This window comes from Schistocerca piceifrons, chromosome 7, assembly GCF_021461385.2.
Source record: "Schistocerca piceifrons isolate TAMUIC-IGC-003096 chromosome 7, iqSchPice1.1, whole genome shotgun sequence".
NCBI lineage: Eukaryota > Metazoa > Arthropoda > Insecta > Orthoptera > Acrididae > Schistocerca > Schistocerca piceifrons.
In genome coordinates this window covers 2,181,079-2,206,013 of record NC_060144.1, presented here as the reverse complement: position 1 = coordinate 2,206,013, position 24,935 = coordinate 2,181,079, and the positions used below count along the sequence as shown (strand labels likewise).

At 43.4% G+C, this 24,935-nt stretch overlaps 1 protein-coding gene across 1 annotated transcript in view; it reads right to left on the bottom strand.

The window, feature by feature from the left end:
• LOC124804968 (homeobox protein Hox-A13-like) overlaps window positions 1–22,622 on the bottom strand; it is a 41,788-nt gene extending 19,166 nt beyond the window's left edge. Inside the window, exons 1-3 of the mRNA XM_047265359.1 lie at window positions 22,530–22,622; window positions 19,300–19,567; window positions 16,630–16,660 (exon numbers count right to left, since the gene is read on the bottom strand). Coding sequence (XP_047121315.1) covers window positions 16,630–16,660; window positions 19,300–19,567; window positions 22,530–22,622 — 392 coding nt within the window. The remainder of the gene's footprint in view (window positions 1–16,629; window positions 16,661–19,299; window positions 19,568–22,529) is intronic.
• Between the last annotated feature and the right edge of the window lie 2,313 nt (window positions 22,623–24,935).

Below are 24,935 nucleotides of genomic sequence, written 5' to 3'. Positions count from 1 at the left end.
ACCACAAACCGTTGCTGAAATTTGTAAAGGCAAAAGTTGAAAAACTAAGAGAAAGGTAACATGTAATATTATACGGCTAGGACGTACATTTGTCACACAGGCCAGACGTCTTGAGCAAACATACGAGGACGTACAATGAGATTACAGACGAAACAACATGAAAATAGATCTGTAGTATGGCATACTCGACTTCACGAACCTTCACTTACAGTACACAAATTAAAGTTAAAACACACAAATCGTAAAAGGTAATAAATCGTAAGACCAGTAAAGCAGACATAGGTGCATGGCTTTCTAATAACGAAACCCAATGGTGGGCGCATGCCGCCACGTATTGCCGATGTATCCCAGTCCTGCTGGACTTGGGTAACAGGAATGTAAAACTCACCTCTAATCTTTCCTGACACCTTTAAACTTTCTGCAAGTTCAATAAACAATCTCTCAGATTTCCAGTAGACATAATTTGTATTTTATAATTTCTTTCAATATTAAAAGAAAAAGATGCGGAGGAGCGCAGGATAACAGCACACCCAAAAGATTTAAGTGGCCTGTCACCACGGACAACATTGCGCCGAGAACCGCAAAACAAAAGTCTTCTTTTGTCCGAAATCGCCGGTTCGTCTGATAATACACGTCTATTTATTTCACTTTTGGTCTACCTTCGGAGCATAATCTGTATGCCCCACCCCTCTGTTTATTCGGGAGCAAAGTTCTTGCCTTGTTATAGACAAACCTTTTTCTTGTCACGTTTCTACTCTGGTTTGTTGCGGTGTATTGCTGAGATTTTCTGTTGTATGCAGGAAGCTCCTCCTCGATTTGTGCCGGTGGCAAGCTGGTTGGTGTGGACAGAGAAACTGGCTAGAAAGGCTTCGCTCACACTTTTGGAACCTAGAAGAATATGCATCTGGCGCCTCGACCAACTTTTGCAATGACAGCACTTTCACACTCCCACGTTTGTTTGCATCATCCACATTTCCTGTCCTCCGGAACATGTAAATTATTTAATTTCCTTCTTCTTGGCTGCCACTTCGTGTCTGATGCTAGGGGAAGTGGAAGCGATAACGGCTAGGCGGTGCAGCTTGTCAGTCGCTACTGGTCTCCAACGGCCTGTGACGATTCAGCATGACTCACTGAGCGGTATGCCCACTTGCCTGACGTTGTTGGAGTTACGCTACGCACGACATGCGTACTCAGCAGCTGAGTAACACAAGCCTAAAGTTCCATTTCTCACTGTCCTGTTGTACCCGCTACATGTTCTATCTGCCAGTTTGCGCACCGTGTTGCTTCTGGCAGATACTTTACACTTCGCGTTCATACAGTGTTTCCTGTAAGTGAGTGCTGTATCTAATATGAGAGCCAAGTATTTTGGCGTACCACAATGCTCTAGCGGTTACCCCTTCCACGCTGCTGACGCCTATGTATGAATCAGGTGAAAATGACAGGTTTGGGTCATGTTAGAGAAACTGGCATCGGACGGCAGTATCTGAAATGGTCGTTTGATGCATTGAGCAGTCTTATTGGCACAGCAGTCTCAAGTATTAAATGTTACCGGCTCCAACATCAGCTAGTTTGGTGAAAACAGATTTGTGAGGCTACCGTAGACTGCGGTAGTTTTCCTGGTAACTTTGGTCAGCTAAGTTCACAGCCACGTCACCTGTACGTTACTTCTGTTGCATTCATATCGGGCGTTACCTCATTTTAACCGCTTTGTTTACTTGTGCGCTAGTCTTACTAGATTCCCCAGGAAACGAAAAGTTGTCAATTATACAGAAACTGGGTGTGGATATATAAATGGCCACGCAACGTACGCAAAATTTTTGTTCTACATAGTTATCCTCGTACCCATTACTTAAAAATAAAGAGCATTTAGAGAAAAATTGAAACTGACATTGTTTCATTCAGTTGTATTGGAAAACTGTTGATCTGTAACGTGAAACAGAGGGATGTTGTAGCAAAAATAATTAAAAAAAACAATACAGATTTGTCATATAGCTCTAGAAAACGTAATTTCCTCCAGAAAAAAGTAAAACGTAAAAACTGTCAAAGGAAAAAAATATCAAACTTCCCTTCCATACTTCGTCGATCTTATATATAACATGTTTAAGTTATTGATAGCCAATTTTGGCACTTGTCAATTATAACAGGAAGCTTTTGTCTCTGATCATAATGAAGAACTTTTTATTGACTCCAAAATACCAACAATAATTATATAGATTTTGCCTGGTATTTGTGCTTGTAAGCCGGCCGGAGTGCCCGAGCGGTTTTAGGCGCTACAGTCTGGAACCGCGAGACCGCTACGGTCGCAGGTTCGAGTCCTGCCTCGGGCATGGATGTGTGTGATGTCCTTAGGTTGGTTAGGTTTAAGTAGTTCTGAGTTCTAGGGGACTGATGACCTCAGAAGTTAAGTCCCATAGTGCTCAGAGCCATTTGAACCATTTTGTGCTTGTAAACTGTACGTCTATCAAAAGTAATTCTTTTCGCTACGTAAGAGAGCCGAAGATAGACATGCAGAAATTTTTTTTTTTACTTATAAAATGCAGTTTAAATTTACAATACATAGTGGACTAGCACTGAACGATGGGTGGTTCAATTGCGTGCAAAGCAAAGGAACAATCAAACAGAAGCCAGTTTCTCTCGCACATTCATTTATGTTTCTTTTCCTACCAATTGTTTCATTACTCCCGGCAATCCTACCATTTACTACCTCATTTATGTACTGCACCGAAACTACCGAACCGTAGTTTTGGTAGAGCGCAACTCCAGCTAAAAGCTGATACGCCACTTGGCTCAGTCCGAGCAACGAGTGACAGCGCATGCCGTCAACGGTACCTTACCTCTCCGTTATTGGATCCCGTGCGACGTCAGATACGGCCCATGCCTTGCGTGAAACACCCCATGTACGCATTTACCCATGATCTGAACCTTTGACAGACGCTACATGTTCTCCATAATCTACAGTTAATAACACATCAACAGCAGGAATTCTTTACGGATACACTGGTAAATACTTCCCCATGCAGTGACCAGTGGAGAGATCAGACTGGCCAGAAAGGCTTCGCTCAGACTTCTTGCAACCTCTATGCATACGCTCTGTAGCTGGTACGTCGATCAACTTTTCCGACGGCAACACTTCCACTCGTCCACGTTTGTCTGCACCATCCACATTTGCTGTCTTCTGAACAGTGTCGTACAGTGGCTCCACAGTCCATCCTTGCCTTCTTTTTTGAATACCATCTGAGGCTTAGAATAACTGGGACATACAGGGTGAATCCGAGATGGTATAACAGACTTTCAGGGAGGAATGAGGGCGCTTTTTATCCAGACAACATTCACCCGGTATTTGAAACTGAGAGCACGTAGTCACGCCAGTAAATTTTACACATAATCTCAAAAAGTTTCGAACCTTTTTTGTGCTGCAAACTCACAAAAATAACGAAAGGAAATAAGTTTATAGCTTACTGCATTTTCGCAGCTCGTGCACCAAAAGTTCAGCGTCAGACGCGAAGTTTTAATTTATTACTTCCTTCCTACTAACTCTATTCGTAAGACAGTTTGCACACCGTATCCTATACACCACTAACTGCACCTCAAAAATTATATCATCGTCCACACATAACTCACACGTCATAAACATTGAGATACGTGAAAAACTAGCTTTTCTTAAAACGGATTTCTATTTTTTACTAGTCGTGGATAGGGTTCAAATGGCTCTGAGCACTATGGGACTTCACTTCTGAGGTTATCAGTCCCCTCGAACATAGAACTACTGAAACCTAACTAACCTAAGGACATCACACACATCCATGCCCGAGGCAGGATTCGAACCTGTGAGCGTAGCGGTCGCGCGGATCCAGACTGTAGCGACTAGAACCGCTCGGCCACCGTGCGTCCTCAGCTTCCGGTGCCGTTTGCGAGTGGGGCGCGGGAGTAAAGGCTGTCAGCGGGCTTCAGTGGGAGCTCCAGTTTGTCACACTGCGCCGCCGCGGTCACTTGGCGAGATGAAAGAATGTAATTCTTTGTTTGACTCCTGTTGGAACGGACGCTGCCTTGACTCCGACGGTAGAATGGCTAACGCCCCTGCAACGTTCTTTTTTTTTTCTTAACGAACACACTGCCATTTGACTGTATTGTTGTTTATTTAATTATGATCCAGGATTCAGCCTTTTATGATATTTCCAAGTGTTTGAGTTTCTCATTCACATATATTGCATGACATTAAGCTCAGAACTGGCCATAGAATATTTTTTGATCTAAGCCCAACTTTGCGCTTGATGTTATGCAACATATGGTAACGACATAAACTCAATCACTTGAAAATTGCATAAAAGGCCGCAACCTGTGTCGTAATTAAATAAATGACAATACTGTCAAATTGCGGTCTGTAGATTTAAAAATTATTGTATGATTTTTGCTCAGCAACATAAAAAACTATAACATTTCTCGTGTAGTGTCTTCCTTAAGCTGAATCTTTACACTCTCACGTATATTAATCCGACGAGTGAAGAAACACTTCGGTTTGCTTCAAGTATTCTCTGTCTACTCTGTTAATCCTAACTTATAAAATTGCCAGACTGCCGAATAATTCTCAAGAACCTGCCGAAACAGTGTTTTATAAGCTAGACCCTTCCGTGATTGAATTACGTTTCCTGAAATTTTTACTATGAATACCAGTGCGACATTTATCTTTTGCAGAACTAGTTTTATGTGACCATCTCGCCTTAAATCATTCCGCGGTAAACTACTGGATATCAAAGTGGTCCCATACTCAGGGAACGAGGGTAGCGGAGAGCAGATGCAGGAATAATGAACAGCCGTTATAGGCAACATCCTAGTGGACGTGTTTCGCCATTGCCTTCCTCCGACCTGTCACAAAGTGTCAGGTGTATATTTGCGTCGTCTGGATGAGTGAGATGCTATGTGATCAAAAGTATCCGGACACCTGGCTGAAAATGACTTAAAAGTTCGTGGCGCCCTCCGTCGGTAATGCTGGAATTCAGTGTGGTGTTGGCACAAGCTTAGCCTTGATGACAGCTTCCACTTTGGCAGGCATACGCACAATCAGATGCTGGAAGGTTTCTTGGGGAATGGCAGAACATTCTTCAAGGAGTTCTGACTGAAGAGAAGTATCGATGTCGGTCGGTGAGGCCTGGCACGAAGTCAGCGTTCCAAAACATTCCAAACGTGGTGTACAGGATTCTGGTCACGACTGTGTGAGGGCCAGTCTATTACAGGGATGTACTTCTTGTATAACTACTCCGCCACAGGCGGTACATTACGAACAGGTGCTCGATCGTGTTGATAAATGCAATCGCCATCCCCGAATTCCATTTCAACAGTGCGAAGCATGGTGCTCGAAACATCAATATAGCCCTGTTCCGTGATAGTGCCTCAGCATAACACCACCGCCTCCTATTTTACTGTTGGCACTACATACGCTGGCAGATGACGATCACCGGGCATTCGCCATACCCACACCATGCCATCGGATCGCCACATTGTGTACTGCGATTCGCCACTCCACACAACGTTTTTCCACTGTTCAATCTTCCAATGTTTACGTTCCTTACACCAAGCGAGGCGTCGTTTGGCATTTACCGGCGGATGTGTGGCATATGAGCAGCCGCTCGACCATGAAAGCTAAGTTTTCTCACATCCCGCCTAACTCTCATATTACGTGCAGTGCATCCTGATGCAGTTTGGCATTCCTGTGTGATGGTCCGGAGAGATGTCTGCCTATGACACATTACGACCCTCTTCAACTGTCGGCGGTCTCTGTCAGTCAACAGACGAGGTCGGCCTGTACGCTTTAGTGCTGTACGTGTCCCTACACGTTTCCACTTCACTATCACATCAGAAACAGTGGACCTAGGGATGTCTAGGAGTCTGAAAATCTCGCGCGCAGACGTATGACACCAGTGACACCCAGTCACATGACCGCGTTCGAAGTCCGTGAGTTCCGCGGAGCGCCCCATTCTGCTCTCTCACGATGTCTAATGACTACTGAGGTCGCTGACATGGAGTTCCTGGCATTAGGTGGCAGCACAATGCACCTAATATGAAACACGTATGGTTTTGGGGGTGTCCGGATACTTTTGACCACATAGTGTCTGTGTCGTCTGGATGACTGTGGTGAGCGCTTCTACAGAGCAGTGATTGGTTGTGTTGTTATGGATGAAAGGGAGGGAGAAACTGAAACCTGATGCCGATACTTAGCCGAGTCCTCTCGAACAGCACCGAGGCGGTCGCTGAGCTTGCTAGCGCACAGAATGGCGTCGCTCGTCCGTGAGGCGAACCAAATATTTCGAATGCTGTGTATTTAAATTCGATAGCGAAGATACTGAACCAAGAACTGTATCAGAAGTAAATAAAGAGTTTTCTGCTGTAACGTAATATGAGAGGAAGTTAAAATACGGATTTCACTGAATATGTGGTATTTCGATCTCACAATTTGCAGCTGCGGCTTTGTATTTTGATAGGCTACAATCCGTTGATAGAAAATAAATAAATATTTCCCATTTCGTTCATGAAATGTCGTTGTACTTCCAGAATTATCTGCTGGGTGGCTATAGCTACAACCTCTGTGCGAAACAGTGAATAAATATAACCAATTAAAACCATCCAGGTAGTACATTCTTCCATTGTTGTTATCATACAGAGAAAACGTTACGCCGACTGCTACATTGTGTATTACTCACGTGTAATGGCTTTTCAGCTCGTCTCCCCAGTGACTAGATGTCGTGCAAGGCTTCTTCCTGAGGGTGCAACGGGTGTAAGTGCAGATATTTTTATACGTGGTACGTTAACATGTACACAAATCAGTTTGTTGGTTGTTTTTTCTCTGCGTCACAAACTTCACGACCTGATGTTCGTGCACAGACGGACTGCACCACTAAGTGGACGCTGCCTCTTGCATCCGAGCATCCACACTTCAGCACCCGAGTGCTGCCCAGGGGAAAATAAGCGGCAATAACTTGCTCTTGCCACACACACGTGGAGGTGCCAAGCAACATGAAAACCTATCAATCGTAATAGCTATAATTATTAGTCTGCAAACGGGACTCCGATTCACAAAAGCTTACTTACGTCACCAGCAAACTTACGTTCCGGTGCTATTCGAGAGGAGTAGGGTACTAGTCGACATCAGGTATTCACTCTTTTGTACTGATTTTTGTTTAAAACTAAAAGGCTGTAATTCAAGTTTTACAAGAAAAGAACCGTCTTGAATCTGATTAATGAAATGAAAGTAAAGGTTACTTGCATTCTATTTTATCATTCCAATTAATGAGCAAACATTCGTTATTTGCATGCTACCGTCAGTTTTCCAATGTTCAATTATCTTTTTTCTGGAAATTTTGCAACAAAGAGTTTTTCGTGTGCATATTCTTACAGGAGACCGCAAATTTCACTTCTGAATCCCAGAAAAGCGACAACATTCCTAATAAGAAGAGAGAATAATTATTGTTTTTTATAGTTACATCTGTGAAGCAGATTAAAAAAAGTACCTCGCTGCCGCTTGTTAGTTTTTCTCTCTCGCTCATACACGTCACTCTTGCGGACATCTCGTGTCGTCTCTGTACTCCTAACAGACGGCAATATTCTCGTCTGGCCCCGATTGTTTCTTTTGCTATCTCCATCGTTCGCGGCATGAAAACACGAAATAAAGTCCATTTTAACAACTACTACCTCCTTACCTACATCATTTAAAACATGATACTTAAGTTATTTTCATTTGTGTGCTGCGAGAAACTCTCTGCATTTCATGGGGTACAAAAAGCACACTGCTCGTGAACGAAATTCGCATGAAAGTATATACGCGAAGAAGTGTCACCTTACAAACCTAACGTCCCGATTCGACGGGCGGATAGCCACCAGCAGTGCCACATGCCGTCACTCCGAGGGGTTTGTGATTTAATGCAGGACTTAGGCACACAGACTGGTGATGAGACCAAAAATTACTGAACACCAAGAAAAGAGAGATCTTTTAAAGTGTGTCGTTAGAATAGTCGAATATAAAGCGTGATCCACATAAAAAGACTAATTTTCAGTAGTTTATCGCAGTGAAACTATGAAAGATAAAAAGACATTGCGCACTGGACAGAGGAAGGTTCAAAGTTTCATGTTCGCACAGACGGTATACCGTGAACTCAAAATGAGCACCATGCGTTGCTCGGTAAAGATGGAAACGGTAGTCCACTTCATTCCACACACGAATCAACAGGTCCTTCTTTATTGACTTCAATAATTAGATTTCTCAGTTGTTGAATAGCAGCTGCCGTATATGTAACAAAGACTCAGTCTTTTATATAGCCGTCATGTATAAAAAGATAACCATTGAGGAAACAGCGCAACGTGTCCAGGGACGACATTCCTGTCAGTCTCCTCCGTAAATAAAAAACTTTGTCGACAGAAACAGCACAAAACAAACTCAGTTTCGATGAGTCCCTTTCATGTTCGATGACGGCGGCCGGATTTGAGACTCGCAAATTCTTACATTATGGTGTTTTGGTTTACCCTGTAGATGGAATATCGATTTCGTCCGAAAAGACGAGTTGTTCGGAGAAAGTGTCCTCTGCCACACCCTGGAGAAATGAACTGTGAAATTCGTACCTTGTAGCTGGTCGCTGGGACGTAGTTGGTGCAGTAGCTGCAACTTGCAGAGGTTCGTAAGCAGGCGTTGTCCGGAACACAACCCACCGTGTTTGAGGAAGTTGAAGCTGCTGACCCGGCTGTCTCGCGCACTTCCGAGGGCTTATCGGGAACCTTCCACCTTCTCATCAGACGCCCGTGGTCGACCAATGCCCCTCCATTTGCACACGAATTTGCACAAGAATTTTGCATTCCAGTCATAAATCTGCTTGTGCAGAGGTGAGTTATAGCTGAATCGAATAAACGTAGCGCTTGAACAGTGGATTGACTTCTCGTGAATTCCAACACAGAAAATGATTTCTCTTGTGGTGTAGTTGCCATGTTGCTACAAACAAACACAGCATAGGTGTGGCAAAACTTTGAACCTTTCTCTATCCAGTGACATTCGCAACCAGTTTCTATCTTTTATAGTTTGTCGGTAATAAAGAACTGTAATCTGTTCATTCTTTTTTAATCACCCACTACAGAGTATAGCAGTAGCAAAAATTGACACGGTTGAAAAGATACCACAACAAAATCAAAAACTTTCCTCTGAACACGATTCTACAAACGAGTTGTTTGGATAATTATTCTGAAAATGTGGTTACGAGCTGTCACTGACCTTATTCTGAAATATTGTCCTAGCTGGCACAAAATTAGTTGAAATGTAAACTTTTTGATTAATTACCCATCCAGTTGTGTTGAAATTACATCCATGACCAAATTTAAAAAGAAGGACGACACTGCTTCAGCAAGTTACGTGTTGCAATTTACTGGTCACACGTGTCGTCTTCGCATTTGTATGCAATACCGCATTCGTCTCGGCAGAGAGTTACGAAATCTTTCAGATGTCCCTGGATCATCTCGGAAATCTTCACAAGACCGTACAGCTCGCTGCTGTAGTTCTTCTATTGTATCACAGGTAGTGCTGCTCGCTTCCCTTCTGCGATATCCCAGCTGCGCGGGATTAGCCGAGCGGTCTCAGGTTCGAATCCTCCCTCGGGCATGGGTGTGTGTGTGTTTGTCCTTAGGATAATTTAGGTTAAGTAGTGTGTAAGCTTAGGGACTGATGACCTTAACAGTTAAGTCCCATAAAATTTCACGTACATTTGAACATTCTGCGATATCCCTAGTAAGAATATTCGCAGGATTGAGCTCAGGTAACAATGCAAGGCAAACTACAGACCCTGCTCTACCATCCCATCTTGTACCATATCGTCGCAAAATGTGTTGGTGCCTCATGAGACTTTTGCAACATTCCAAACCCTGTTCCATGAGTAAAATCTGCACCCAATTAGATTTAAAGTACATTGGGACTAACTAGGACAGTGGTTCATACTGAATTCGTTGGTTAGCAACCTCACATTCGTAATTATTTCGCAACCCGCTAATTTTTTGACCACATTATCTATTACATTTTGCTTTTGTTGTGGTATAATTTAATCCTGTCAGTTTCCGTAACTAATTCTGATACACTCCGTGTATTCGAGGCAATTAAATATTACGCATGCAGTTTTAGTTGTTCTGATAAGCACATTACGGGGAGATAAACTGTCACCTCCGCGTGGTCTCAGTTGAAGTTACAGACATGTACACTGCAAACTTAATACGCAAAGTATGCTGTGAATGCACTAATATCAGAAATCTCTAAAACAGTTTTCATGACATTATTAAGAGATACTTGTTATGTATAAAAACATTCGACAGGAATGCGGCCCCATAACTGGCCAAACAAAAAAACACATAAAGGTAAACGCATCCGGAAACAAGTCAGACTCTGTATTTATTGTTTAATTTGTAATTTCCGTTGACGCTACCTAGAGGCAAAAATTTTTTACTGCCTTGTAATGTGCTTTGATGCCACTTTTTAAGTGGGTACTGATATTTGTACTGCATGTCATCCATTTTCACTGATATATTTTGTAATGTTTTCCTTTCATGCCTCTAATACTTTGACATATTTTTATTCGTTGCTGTTATTTTTCGTTGCTAACCTGGTATGTGTAATAAAGGGTGTCCTGGGACGAACGGTCACCATTCATGGATATGACTGAAACGAGCATTTGAAGAAAAAACCTTCATGTGGACGTACTCCCTATCTCCAGTATTTTTCGAGATAGAATACTGAACCTCTTTGATATTTTCTTCTAACCCAACCTGTCTGATTGCTCTCAACCTCCTTGTTCCTGATGTCTTTCTGCCACTAAAGTAGCCCTATGAACGCGCTGTTGTCCATAGCGTGTTGTCAGTGAAGTAATGCGATGGATTACGAATGTATCAGAGAGGATCATCAGTGAAGTGACTTTATATATGCGTTGGCTAAACTTCCACACATCTATGCTAATGCAGGAATTGCAGTTACAGTGTATGATTAGCGCTTCTGTGTGGTAGTGATCCTGGTGCTGTCGAAGAATACTGTCAGCGCTTTCTGACACGTAAGATTCCTGATTGTAGAGTGTTTACCAAAGTTTTCAGTACTTTGCGTGAAACAAATAGTCTTTCAAGTTTTCATTTTTCTTCTGAATGTGTAATTCAAGAACCTGTGCAGTAACCGCAACAACAACATTGTCTGATTTGGGAGGTGTGGTTCTCCTAACAGCCTTATCAATGTCCCCCAACATGTGTATGAAGAACATTACATCCAGAAAACTTGTAAAATGCATGTTGCATTGTTTACTAACTGTTGCACATGTGTAAACGTTTTGTTGGCGTAAACTGTCGCCAGCACACCGGTCGGCAAAGAGGTCGAGAAAATCGATAGTATGCGCTAAAGCAAGCACTCCCATCAGGAGAGGGGCCAATGACAGACTCGCAAGAAACGCGCCGCAACTCCCTCTCGCCCGCAAGTATTTAGATCGCCACCCGCGGACCTGAGGGTGCAGCCAATCACAGCCGCAGGAGGAGTCACTGTATCCAGTTCACAGTGAGACAGTACCTGGCGACCAGAGCAGTCCACATAGCAGCACTTGTACTTCACCGGCAGTGAGGCTAACGTGGACTAAGAACTATGGAAGAACTTGTACCACAACAACTAGCTTAAGATCAGTAGCTCCTAGTTCTGATAGACAAAGAGCCCTGTTAATACAGTGCGGTTGTGTTGAAGAAAGTGCACACCAGCCACCAGACAACGTCCTCTTCTTGCTTCCCATGGTACAAGAATCTGCAGTGGCAACGACGACACAAAAAGAAACCTGACAATGTATTCGACAATACAGAAAATAAATAACAATTTATAGTGTTCTACATCGGATAGCACTCAGAATGGGGCATATGTCCACATGAAGATTTTTTTCCTTCAAATGATCGTTCCTGTCATGACCTTGAATATTGGCAATTTCTGTTGGAACACTCTGTGTATTTTCAATTAAAAATTATGAATTTAATAAATACATTGAATGTAATCGTATCCTAGTTAGGCTGAAAAATGTAGTACTTTACACACAAATGTCAAGTTACAAAATTTAGTGTTCAGAACGATGGTATTGTATCGCCGGGACAAACAATAACACTGTATTGTTATTTTGTAACCAAAGTACCATTTAGATCAAGTATTTTATTGGTACGACTCGTTTCGGCCGAAAGTGGCGATACTAATAAAAGGCGTCATCTAGACTGCTCATTGTTTAGAGAACAGAAATAAGTACTGAGATAATTGGTACCTTGCAAAGACGCGAGTCTTTCTCACTTTAGTTAGGACTCTTAACTTCATCTGCCAACACAACGAACCAACTGTGACTGAAAAAGCGTGGCGCAATGATTCTCTAGACTAGAAGAACGTAGTGAATGGAACTTGCCTCTTTCCAACATAGGGGTCGTCTGGCTTCACCTAGTCGTCCTATTCGCACTTGCTACTGCACCCACTACGCACTAGCCATAAGTACGGAGAGTAAATCGGTGTTTCAGCTCACACGTTTTCCATTTATACAGAAAAGATCTGTAACTCATCGTAAACAGTTTTCCTTTCATAGCGGACAGGCTCCGTGATAAAAGCAACATTCCAGAACTAAATTTCTCCTTCATCTGTTTATTACTTCTCTTGAAGAGTGTCGTTGTTTTCCTGAAATTCGCACCTGCCTCTTGATCCTCGTCACAAGTACATTTTCTTCCTCAGTCATCAGTCTGTCTTTGTTTTGGTATACGAGGTTTGTACTTTTTGAACGCAGTAACCTGTACATGTGAAAGGCAGTGTCGTGACCGTTCCAATCATCATCGCCCAGCCCAAACCGCTAAGGGGAGAAACTTGAAATTTGGAGAGAGTGTTGATGTTATACTATAGGCGTCGTTTCAAAAGACATTGTTTTACATTCCAATACTAAAGGGTGAAAGGTTTTTTGAAAAGACGTCACTATTCAGGCACTTTTGAAGCTAGAGCTGCGAAAATTGGTGTTTGGTTTCTCGGACAGAAATAAAGAAATATGTGATTCCGCATTTTTTGGAATTTAGCCGCTATGGGAGTGAAATAACGGATGAAACATGTTCTGAATGCCAACCATTAGTAAAGAATTACTAAAGTGCTTTTAAAACTACATCTATCACAATTGTTATTTGACTTCTCGCTTAGATATAAAAAAATAAGTGCCTCTTTCTTTCCGAAAATACAACCGGTTAAGAAGCTGAAATAGTGCATGAAATATATTATGAAAATACTTCATTACGAAAGCATATTTGAAGCTAAATCACTGAAAATTTGTAATTGGTTTCTCGGTTATAGATAAAGAAAATACATGTTTCACAGTTTTTGGAATTTCAAACTCTAAGAAGGTGAAATAGGAATTTTATGAAAATATTTAATTGCGAAAGAATTTTTAGAGATAAGTCTATTAAAATAGGCTTCTCGTTTGCAAATGAAAACATAAGCGTTCAAGCAATTTTGAAAATTCAACCTCTAAGGGGATAAAATAGCGGGTGAAATTTATTTTTAAAAAATCATTATTAAAGAAGTACTTACATCATTGAAAACTGGTGTTTGATTTGTTGGTTAGATATGAAGAAATGTGTGTCAGAAGATGAAAGTTTTTATGGCACTATCAGTACAAAAACTCATAAAGCATGATTAACAAAAACCTCGGACTCCAGCTACCAGAATCCTTTCGGTGAGAAGCACGTTCGGAAAATACCATGCTCCTATGGCCGTAATTAGCGTGAAAAGTTTAAAAGGTGTGACAATTTGTGAAAAACATAGAAATTTCATTAAAGAAAAACAAGACAGAAAAATCTGGGCGAATTATACAGTCTATACGAGAGAAGTAGCTTGGTGCTAAGCTACTCTACCTGTATGGACGCGACCTACATTTTAGGCGACCAGCTCTGATGTGCTATCGAAATGGATAGCAAACGAAGTTCCATTATCCGTTCAAACAGCTCCATTGAATAAGTTGATTTTTAGACATTCGGAGGAGATATTTGAGCTGTTCTCGAACTGTGAACAGTTCTGTATGTGCATAGCGTTTCTCACTAAATTCTGATGGCTGTTTCTCGAAGAAAATAAAGGAAAAAGGAACTCTCTGCTTCTTCTGAAATGTTGCATCTTCTATAATTGAGAGATAATTACTTTATGTGCTTCCAACAACTCATCTTTTTCTAGCATGAAACACTCTATCGTGGAAGAAGACCCTTTATTAACACAAAGAAAGTTACAGGAAATTTACCTTCTTTTCTCTTGGAGGTAATAATAAAAGTAAAGGAGCGAACGACACTCTTAACTGGCACACAATATACGGACGTTAGGCAAGAAGGAGGCTTTGAAGCTGCGTTAAAAAAATTTAAAGTGTGCAAAATTCCTAAAAAGGTTCACAACCTAAATGAACATAGTACTGATTTTTCCGATTAATATGTTACATTTTTCGCATCATAAGCATTGCAATAAATCACCATTTCCATGTCACTTATAACGAATGCTCAAGTCTTCCAGTACTGAGCAACGCCTGTATATTATAGCCTCATTTCTAAAACGGCGCATTTTCATTGCGTGTCAGTAATACAAGATGTTAATTACACATGTTGTGGTTGATTCACAGTCTAGTTAATTACGCAGTAGAGCTCGGAGCCTATATAACAGTTTACACGGGTGATTGGTTAGGAAACCTTTTTAATGCTAAACCCCAGTCCCTTTCCTTCTACAGCAAGCATTATCATCAAGGAACGTAACACTGGAAGAGGTTCGGAAGTGGAATGGTGCAGCTCTTATTTCTCATTTACATAAACGATTTGTGAGATAGGTTGAGCAGCAGACGGAGACTGTTTGTAGTTATTCCTGTCGTATACGAGAAGTCTTTGCGTGACTGTGGGGGGAATTCAGGATAAACTGGACTTATTACCTATATGATGCGATGAATGGCAGCGTGCTGTTTGTTGAGAAAGAAGAACATTCCTGTAATGTTTGAATACAGCATTAATGGTATGCTGTTTGACTGAGTCTAGACGTAACGTTACAAAACGACATGAGATGAAACGAGCACACAAGGGCAGTTATGCGGAAAGAAAAAGGTCGGCATAGGGTTATTGGGAGATTCCTGCAGCCGTCCGATTTAAGACGCCGAGTATACAAAACTTGTGCTATTCATTCAGAAGCACTGCTCGAATGTTTTGGATCCCCATCTTGGTAGAGTAATGGCGAAATTTGAAAAATTCTGAGGCACGCTGCGAAATTTGTTACTCATCGATTCGATCAGTGCGAGGTTGTTGCAGAAATGGGCCCCGAATTTAAATGGGAATCATTTGGGGTAGGAAGACGTCTTTTCGCCAACGATAGTGAGAAATTTTAGAGAACGGCCATTTCCGAAACGCTGCAGAACGATTCTACTGTCCCCAATGTAATTCTCTTCTGAGGACTGTAAGGACAACATAACACAAAGGTGAACATACACTGAGCTAACAAAAGTACGAGGCTAGCAATATGCAGTGTGGCGTACGCAAGGTATTAAAGGTCAGCGCACTGACGGAGCTGTCATTTGTACTCACGTGATTCATGTGAAAAGGTTTCCGGCCTGATTACTACTGCAGGACGCGAATTAACAGACTTGGAACGCGGAACGCTGGTTGGAGTTAAACTCATGGGACATTCCGTATCGACAATCGTTAGGGATTTCAGTACTTCGAGATCCGCAGTCAAGATTGCGCCGAGCATACAAAATTTCAGGCACTAATTCTCACCACGGACTACGCAGTGGTCGATGGGTTTTTACTTCACGACCGAGAGCAGCGGCTTTTGGGTAGAGTTGTCAGTGCTAACAGACAAGCAACGCTGCGTGCAATAACCGCAGAAATCAATGTGGGACGTGCGACGAAAGTACCCGTTAGGGCTGCGGCGAAATTTGGCGTTAATGGGCTGTGGCAGCAGAGGAGCGAGGCGAGTGCCTTCGCCAACAGCACGATGTCACGTGCAACTCCTCACCTGGGCTCTGTTGGGCCGTAGGCGACTGGGAAGCCGCTGCCTGGTCCAGGTTTCCTTTGGTAACGCTGATGGTAGGGTCGGACTGTGGCGCAGATCGCACGAAGTCGTGGAGCCAAGTTGTCAGACCGATACTGTGAGCTCTGTTTACATGTAATGGACTGCGTTCCCTGGTCCAACTGAACGGGTCGTTGACTGGAAGCGGTTATGTTCGACTACTTGGAGGCCATTTGTAACCATTCACGGCTATCGTGTACCCAAGGACAGATGGAACTCTTATGGGTGACAATGCGCCATGTGACCGGGCCACCGTTGTTCGTGATTGGTTTGAAGAGCGTTCTGGACAGTTCAAGCGAGTGATTTGGCCATTCCGACCACCCGATATGAATGCCCTCGAACATTTACGGGACACAATCGACAGGTCAGTTCGTGCACAAAATCCTGCACCGGCAACACCTCATCAATTATAGCCGGCTGTAAAGGCAGCGTGGCTCAGTTTTTCTGCACGGGACCTCCACTGAATTGTGGAATGAATGACACGTCGAGTTGCTGCACTACGCTAGCCAAAAGAAGGTCCGACACGCTACTTGGAGGTACCGCACGGCTTTCCTCACCTCACTACATAATCATTATCCCTCGCCTTATCTGTGAATGAAACAAAAAGGCGTGAGTTATCAATGGTGCTAAATCCCATACCTCATCTATAATAAAATGATTTTCAGAATGTATGTACAGACGTAGATATAACACGTCTGTCCGAAAAGTTTCGAGACTAGGTTAATAAATGATAAAGGAACCGTAAGATGGTGGTTTTAACGCTTCTACTGTTCTACATAGTCTCCCTCACTTTAGTACAACACACATATCATTTGTACAACCGTGTGGAACTGTCAGAAAAGACCTTCTTTGGGATGTCGTTCAAGTCCCCCGTCACATTAGCTTGAATGTAGCTGGTATAGTCAAATCGTTGAGTGATTATGTGAATTCATGCACGTTGACATTTTGAGGTAGGTTCGTAAACACCAAGTCTCCTCAACCGTGACGATATTTCCAGAAAAGAATTGTTCGTCTTTTCCATTTGAGTCAAGTCACGGTAGGCATCGACGCGTCGTTGTTCTTGTGCGGATGTCCCAGTGCGCGAGATCAACTCTGCACGCACTTTCCTCTTCTTCAAAACTTTCTGAAGAACGCCTTGAACACTTGATTTACAGATGTTGCTCCACAACGATTTGTGACACAACAACGTTGCTTCCACTACAGCCGACTGGTCGAATTCCCATTTGTTACTGCGCTGACATCACTTATTTATTCGTCAGGATTTGTGGAAATTTTGGTCGCAGTTTCAATTGTAACTAAAACTTTCCACAACTCATTAAGTACCAATTCTAATCGGACACCTACCTTGTAGATGGAAACATTTACACTGAAAACCCAAAGAAACTGTTCCACAGGCCTAATATCTTGTAGGGTCCCCGCGAGCACGCACAAGTGCCGCAACACGACGTGGCATGGACTCGACTAACGTCTGAAGTAGTGCTGGACGGAATTCACACCATGAATCTTGAAGGGCTGTCCAGAAATCCGTAAGAGTACGAGGGCGTGGAAATTTCTTCTGAACAGCAAGACATCCCAGATATCCTCTACAATGTTCGTGTCTGGGGAGCCTGGCGGCTGGAGGAAGTGTTTAAAGTTAGAAGAGCGTTCGTGGAGCCACACTGTAGCAATTCTGGACGTGTAGAGTGTCTCATTGTCCTGCTGGAATTTCCCAAGTCCGTCGGAATCCACAATGAACATGAATAGATGGAGGTGATCAGACAGGATGCTTACGTACATGTTACCTGTCAGATCGGCCGCGGCGAGGTCGGAGATTTGATGTTTTACCGGATTCCTAATATTGACGGTACATTCGTGAAATACTGATACGGGAAAATCCTCAAGTCATCGCTATCTCGGAGATGCTGTGTCCCGTCGCTCGTGCGCCGACTATAACACCACGTTCAAACTCACTTATATCTTGTTGACCTTATATTGTAGAAGCAGTAATCGATACTTGTTGTATTATACAGGCGTTCCCGACCGCAACGCCACACTAGTGGGCTTTCGACTTTCAACTTATGTGAGCGCGTTGGAAAGCCCTTCTATATGACCTTCGATTAATCGTTATCTTTTTAGTGTGTGTACCGAAGTACGCCTTTTCAAAGCAAAGCGGCATTGAAAAGTATCACAAAGACGTCAGTTAAGAAATCATCAGCGAGATAAGACTTCAAGAGGTATTATGACAACCGAGACAAGAAACAAAGCCCAGGTGACTAAGTAGAAGCGTAGCGGTTAATGTCTTGGTTTATGGAGTTAGAGGAAGTGGGTTCGTACTCCATTGCATGCTAATTTCTTTAATTTTAATCTTAGCGTTGTTAACATATTCAGTGACTTTGTTATGAATGTAATACAAGTATTTCCTCCAATATTCGATGTTAATTAACATTTCCGTCTGATCAGAGAACGAACGATGAAATAAATATTTGGCTGTTTATTTCCGAATATGTGGTGATTTCTGTGTGTTTGTGTGTGTGTGTGTGTGTGTGTGTGTGTGTGTGTGTGTGTGTGTGTGTGTGTGGTTAGGCAGGAACCTAAGAGAACAGTTTACATTTTTACAACTGAAACGATCAGTAATAAAATACATATTCATTCTTCTCACAAATATTTGGCTCTTTGTTTCCGAATATGTAGTGATTTCTGAATGTGGTGTTAGGCAGGAATCTAAGAGAACAGCTTAAATTGCTGCGAGTAAAACGATGAGCAGTAATTTTCGTATCCTTTCCTATCACAAATATTTCGTACGTTGCGAACCGCAGAGACATTCGTGTAGAGAGTTCTCTCGACACCTGTGAGATTGTCCTGTCACTACCACATCCATAAACATCAATTCGGCGCCATAGCAAATGGCAAATCGACAGCCCCGTTTCTGGTCGCCTTCACTGCGCCTTTACGTCACAATTACTTCAGTTCCTGCAAGAAGTTGTGTGAACGTACTCGATCCTAGAACGCTGCCAGAGGAGCCAAAACAAGGTGGCGTGGATCGCTGATAGAGCGAAGATCTGCTCAGTCGTTTTGTTTTGGCTCCCCTAGCGGCATGCTACGGAAGTGTGGCGTAAGACTGCTGAATGTACCTGCGAACAAACAGGTAGTTAATTACGCGATTGGTTTTTTTCGTGGTGTTTGATAAACCTTTATTACTATCACTCGTACAAGACGTTTGGAGAGAGAACTTTGCCGCACACATTTGCCTGCAAACAGCGACGGCGTGTACCCCGCCCGCTTCTCCCGCCGCCAGTGCGCCTCTGCCACGGCCACCCTGTCCCCGCCCCCGCCCCCGCCACCGCCCCCGCTTCCCCGCGCCGCGTGACATCGGCCCTGCGACGCGCCAGCACCGGAGCGCCACTGCAGCGCCTCGTCGCCATCAGCGACGAGGCTCGCGAGCCGCCGCTGCCGCGACGTCCCAAGTTGCCAGCCCGCGGCTCCACTGCTTGCCGCCCCCTCTCTGCCTATCTCAACCTGTGGCGATACACAATCTCACAAAATGTCGCTTCTCACCTCCAGCGAGCACGCTATTCCCGAAACCCTCCTCCTCTCTTGTTGTAAGACATGGCGCAGCGTATCTTCCTAATTAACACCCTCAGAAATTACGTTCCCCCGTGATCTAAAACGGATCATCCTCGTACGACGATCCCCTCCCTGTCACCTCCCCTCCCCCACCCCTGTCCGGCGATACAGATTAATTCCATTTCCCACAGCAATACCATCGACAGAGGGAGTATCTGCCCTTTTTCTTGCGATTACCAGTATCACCACTCCCCTCCACCTTGTATTTTTCCTTTTTCGTATGTATTTATTTATTGTATGGTATACGTCGTCATTTACATACACATGGTGAAGCACATAAAACTTGCACCGCAAATATTGCGGAAACGAAACGTGCTATTGATGTGTTTGTTTTCACAGAATGAACTGGTAGTTATGCGCTAGTAGTAGCTGATCGAGGTATTGTAATAATATTTAGAAAGTGTATTTATTGTGCAAATATATGCTTTTTAAAAGGAACAGTGCCTACTGACATTAACAAGATAAAATTGTTCTTAGTTATAATGTGAGTGGTGTTTGTTGCAGGATTCCAGCACGAGTATTTTACGATATATCGTATTTTCGTTAAGTTCCTACACTGACACTTCTACAGTGCCTGTGGTAGCATACACTAAAAACAGTACAAGTGCATAAACTACGTATTTGCATTCTAACCAGAAACTAGTTGTGTTTGAGATGACCACCATCAGCAGAAATACATGCTTCCAGTCAGGTATGGAACGATTGCTGCATACACGCTAGCATTTCGGCGAAGATGTCAGAACGAACAGCAGTAATACTCCGTCGAATATCATAAGATGTTACTGGTATGTCGTTGTAGACATCGTCTTTCTGCTTTCCCCACTGAAATAAGTCTACAGTTGTCAAGGCCAAAGTAGAGGTCCTCTGCATCCAATCCAGAAATTTGGAAAGAATACGTGGAGACGTGCCCCACTACTTGGTGGACTATGGGCTGGACAGCCATCACGTTGGTACCGCATGTTCCTCCTAGTCTGCAGAGGAACGTCGAAGATGCTCTGTTAGGAGGCCATGATATTTGTGCACGTTCAGTATTCCGTCTATGAAAAACGGTTCTATGGTCTGATGGTTCATTATACCACATCACACGTTTACACTCCATGGACGATGACGTTCCCTTTGACGAAGGCAACAGTAATTATCAACAGACCTATAGCTCATGTTTCGGTGGTTTTCTTGGCGGTGAGTGTTAAATGTGGCTTCATCACTACACAAGTTGCAGAACAGATCTGGAGTATGCTGTCTTAATGTCCATGTATAGAAGTTAACACGATTCTCATAATCCTTTCCATGCAATTCTTTATGAAGAGAGATGTGATAGGGGTGAAACCTATATCGATGGAGAAAGCCTAGGACACTTGCTTGACTCATCACAGTGCCTCATCTGATTATGTGGAGCTAACACGCAAATCAACTGCAAGTGTCGTCACTTGTATCTTTCTGTTACGTTGTCTAGGTGTTACATTACCAATTTCACATAACTGGTTGAAGAGGTTGATAAATAAATGCCGACATGGTTGACGTCTATTAGGATATATTGTCGCACATACTGTACAAGAAAAACTGCATTCTTCCTACACTGTCTATACACCACGAGCATGTCACCTTCTTCTGCTTTGGTACATCTCATCGCCCACTCACAACGTACTGTGTAGACTGTCGCTCACTGTAGGACTATCGCATTAACTGATTAGCGTGTCGCAATGCACTCGAGAAACACACAACCATACTGTAAGCAAATATAATAACATCGTACATAGCAACTACGCATGTTGAAGGCACAGACAAGTGTCGGTGTTTAAACTTACCGACTCGCGCTAGAATCCTGCAACAAACACCAGTCACATTCTGATTTACCCTTCTTTCAATTGAAATGATAATTAAATTAAGACCCTAAGCTATCGGCAGGCGTTGATATACATCAACGGGGACAGTTGAAAATGTGTGCCCAGACCGGGACTCGAACCCGGGATCTCCTGCGTACACGGCAGATGCTCTATCCAGCCGAGCCACTGAGGGCACAGAAGATAGTGCGACTGCCGGGATTTATCCCTTGCACGCTCCTCGTGAGACCCACATTTCCAACTTAATCCCGTACACTACATTCGTAGTGCCCCTGCCCACTACACTCATTACTGGCGGCAGACAATCTGACCGAGTCCCGTAAGAGTTCGGGCAATGCGTGTGCATCCGCATAGAAGAGGAAGGCCAATAGCTCGTTAGCTGTAACTATATATGAGATGGTATCTGATACCATCTCCATATATATCTACTTTTAGTTCGTCAACATCAATGATCAACACATATTCAGTTTAATGTCATACGCGTCTTGTATGATTGGGTGAAACCAGGAGGGTTCTCTGTAATGGTGAAACTTTCACTTTGTGGTGGGCTGTGCTCTTGCTAGATAATGTGAGCATCAGAATTCGAGTTCATCAATTCTTTAACAGTGCTGGCCTTCTTGATACTAATTTTGCATATCTAGGTCGGCTATGTCATTATGTATGGATAGCTCAGGATTATTGTGAATCTTGTGGTACTCTTTAAGGACACATTTTTACGCCGTATTTCCGATGGTGACAGATGGCTCGAGACTGAAAAGCTAGCTCGAATTCATCCAGTTCACCCTAGGTAACGTCAAAGGGCTCTAACAACTTCCGGTAGTCACATAATGAACGAACTCTGATCGTTGATCTCTCGGCTAGTTGCTCGTCATCTACTACTGTTTTTCATATTTGACATGCGGCAGACCATAACCACACGGAAAGTAGCTTTGGGCGAACTGCCAATGAAGCGGAGCGCAGTGAGGAGAGAAGGTGCGGACGGAGCTTGCTGGCCCGCCGCACTTGGCCATAACCTCAGCTGACGTCCTCTCAGCACCAGAACAACGCGCACTGGCTGCTGGCTGCATCCCCGTCACTCTGGTAGGACCTGCACCAGAGTGAGACATGCACGACCAGCAGCATACGTTTTCCCACCCCCTTGCGTTCTGGATGCACGGTCGCTTAAACACAGAAATTTTATGTAATAGTGTCCCTGGTGGACATAGTAGCCATATGACAAGAACACACCTGCCACTCGGAAATGGTTTCTGCCTTATTATCTTAATTTAAGGAATTGTAAACTGACATGAAGTAGAGATGTAGGTCTCAGAGGTGGCACTGTCTCCACCGAACTCCGAAGGGTAAAAACGTGCGGTGTAACGGCAACGCGACGATCGCCTTGTCACCCGGATGGCAGCCGCCTCGGCAAACAGCGGCCGCGTCCTGGGCGTGTTCCAGAACAGTCCCCTCCACCAGCGGTCACAAAAGGAACAGCGGCGGCAGGCGCCGTGTTTGTGGCGAGGCGAGGCGGTAACGAGCGGAAACGAAAACTCGGCCTCCGGGGGCTGAGCGAAATCCAGGTGGGGCGAGACGGCCGCATTCCGGCCGCTAATTAAAATTCATTTCCTACCTACCGACGGCGTACAGCATTTTTACGTCCCACTCGCTTCAGGAATGCCGAATATTTCGCCGAAATCAATTAAAATATCCACTCTGCCAACCGCACTCACCGTTATTCTTTCTAATCAGCAGCCTGGATTGTAAATTTTAACACTGTAACACATTCTCTGATATGTAGAACGATTTGGCATCACTGTTCAGTTACCGTTCGTTATTTTGCTGCCCGAGTTGTTGGCACGTTGTCTAGTCTAATTATGATTCGTGGGTAAATACCGTTCCAAGTTGTACAAGTAAAAATTAATCAAATACGTTTTTCAAATGGAATAGCGGCAATACCCGTGCCGTGCTATATTTTTTGACGATTCGTGATAAACTTAGAACCGGACAGAGCATACCCCCTCGTGTTCGAGAAAGTTCGAGGACTGGAGTAACAAAATATGGAGAAAACTTGTTTCCTCGCACTTGAGTAGAACACGCAGAATTTTCAGACAACCACGTGAAAATATCAGACAAGTTTTTCTTTAGGATATCGTTCAACTCGCACTTCCATTGGATTGAGTGTCTGTTATGCCATCGAAGTGTTGACCCTTTATGTAAATTTCTGCACTTTATCGTTTTCTGGTAGGCTCGCATTGATAACATCAAATCCTGTCGTATGTGATGACTTTCCCAGAAAAGAATTGCATGTGTTTCGCATTTGTGACAAGTCACAGCAGGCTACCACGTTTCGTTATTCTTGTTCTGGAGTCAAGGCGTCTGGGACAAGGTTTGCTGCCGCACTACGTTCGCTCATCCATTACTTGAGACTGCCGAGCACGACAACTGACTGTTCGAAGGCACACCTGTTATTTACAACTTTTAGTTCTAACTGCCATCGTGGTATCGCGCTGACGTCACTTATACGCCAGGAATAAAATCAGTATCGGAACTTTTTGCCTAAAAGGCATATACTCAGAGTATTGCCGTCTGGCATGTTGCTTACGTCCGTTTCGTTTAGTATCATGCGAAATACACAGAAAAATAATTATTCAGATATATTCCTTTGTTTTCTCTGTTAATGTTGGACTCACTGACTACCATTATGATCGTTACAATTTTTGTTAGAGAAATATTGTAGAGGCGACGAGATAATGAAACACGTTAATATAAGGTAACTATTACCTGATTAGCGGGGGATTAAATTTTCGCTTAAGTTGCATACACTTACTGATAAATAACACATAAAAGTACGCTTTTCAAAATGCAAGTGCTCCTGCTGAGGTTAAGTATACAAAAATTTCTACCGTATTAGTTAACTTTTAATCCATCTTACTTGTTCTCGTGACAGCTACGCAAGACATGGGGTGGTCGCAGCAGAATGGTAACACACTGTTCCTCTGATAATAAAGATGCAGGCAGGTCTTTCAGTTGGATGCTTCTTTGGCGGCTGCGTATCCCTCAGCGATTAGCACAGACTGCTCCTCGGTGGTCACCCATCCAAACACTAACTGGGCGCGACGTTGCTTAACTTTGGTGACCGAGCGAGAACCGGCGTACCAACCGTGGCAAAGCCGTTGTGCTCACTCTACTACAGGTTTCCTAAATTCACGGAACAGGATTACGCGAGAATAGCGTCGCCTCTCTGCTTAAGATTTCCCCCTTAAGTTCTACGAGCGCTTCTGTATTTGGTGTACGAACCCGTTTTGTTTCTAGAAGCGCGCCCATGAATACGTTAGATGTCTGCTGCCATGTTTGATTAGCACAGTTTCCTAACTCTGGAGAAATTCCCTAATGCTAATCTATGACAACTCCCTTAAAGATGCAACACACTTCTCAGACCC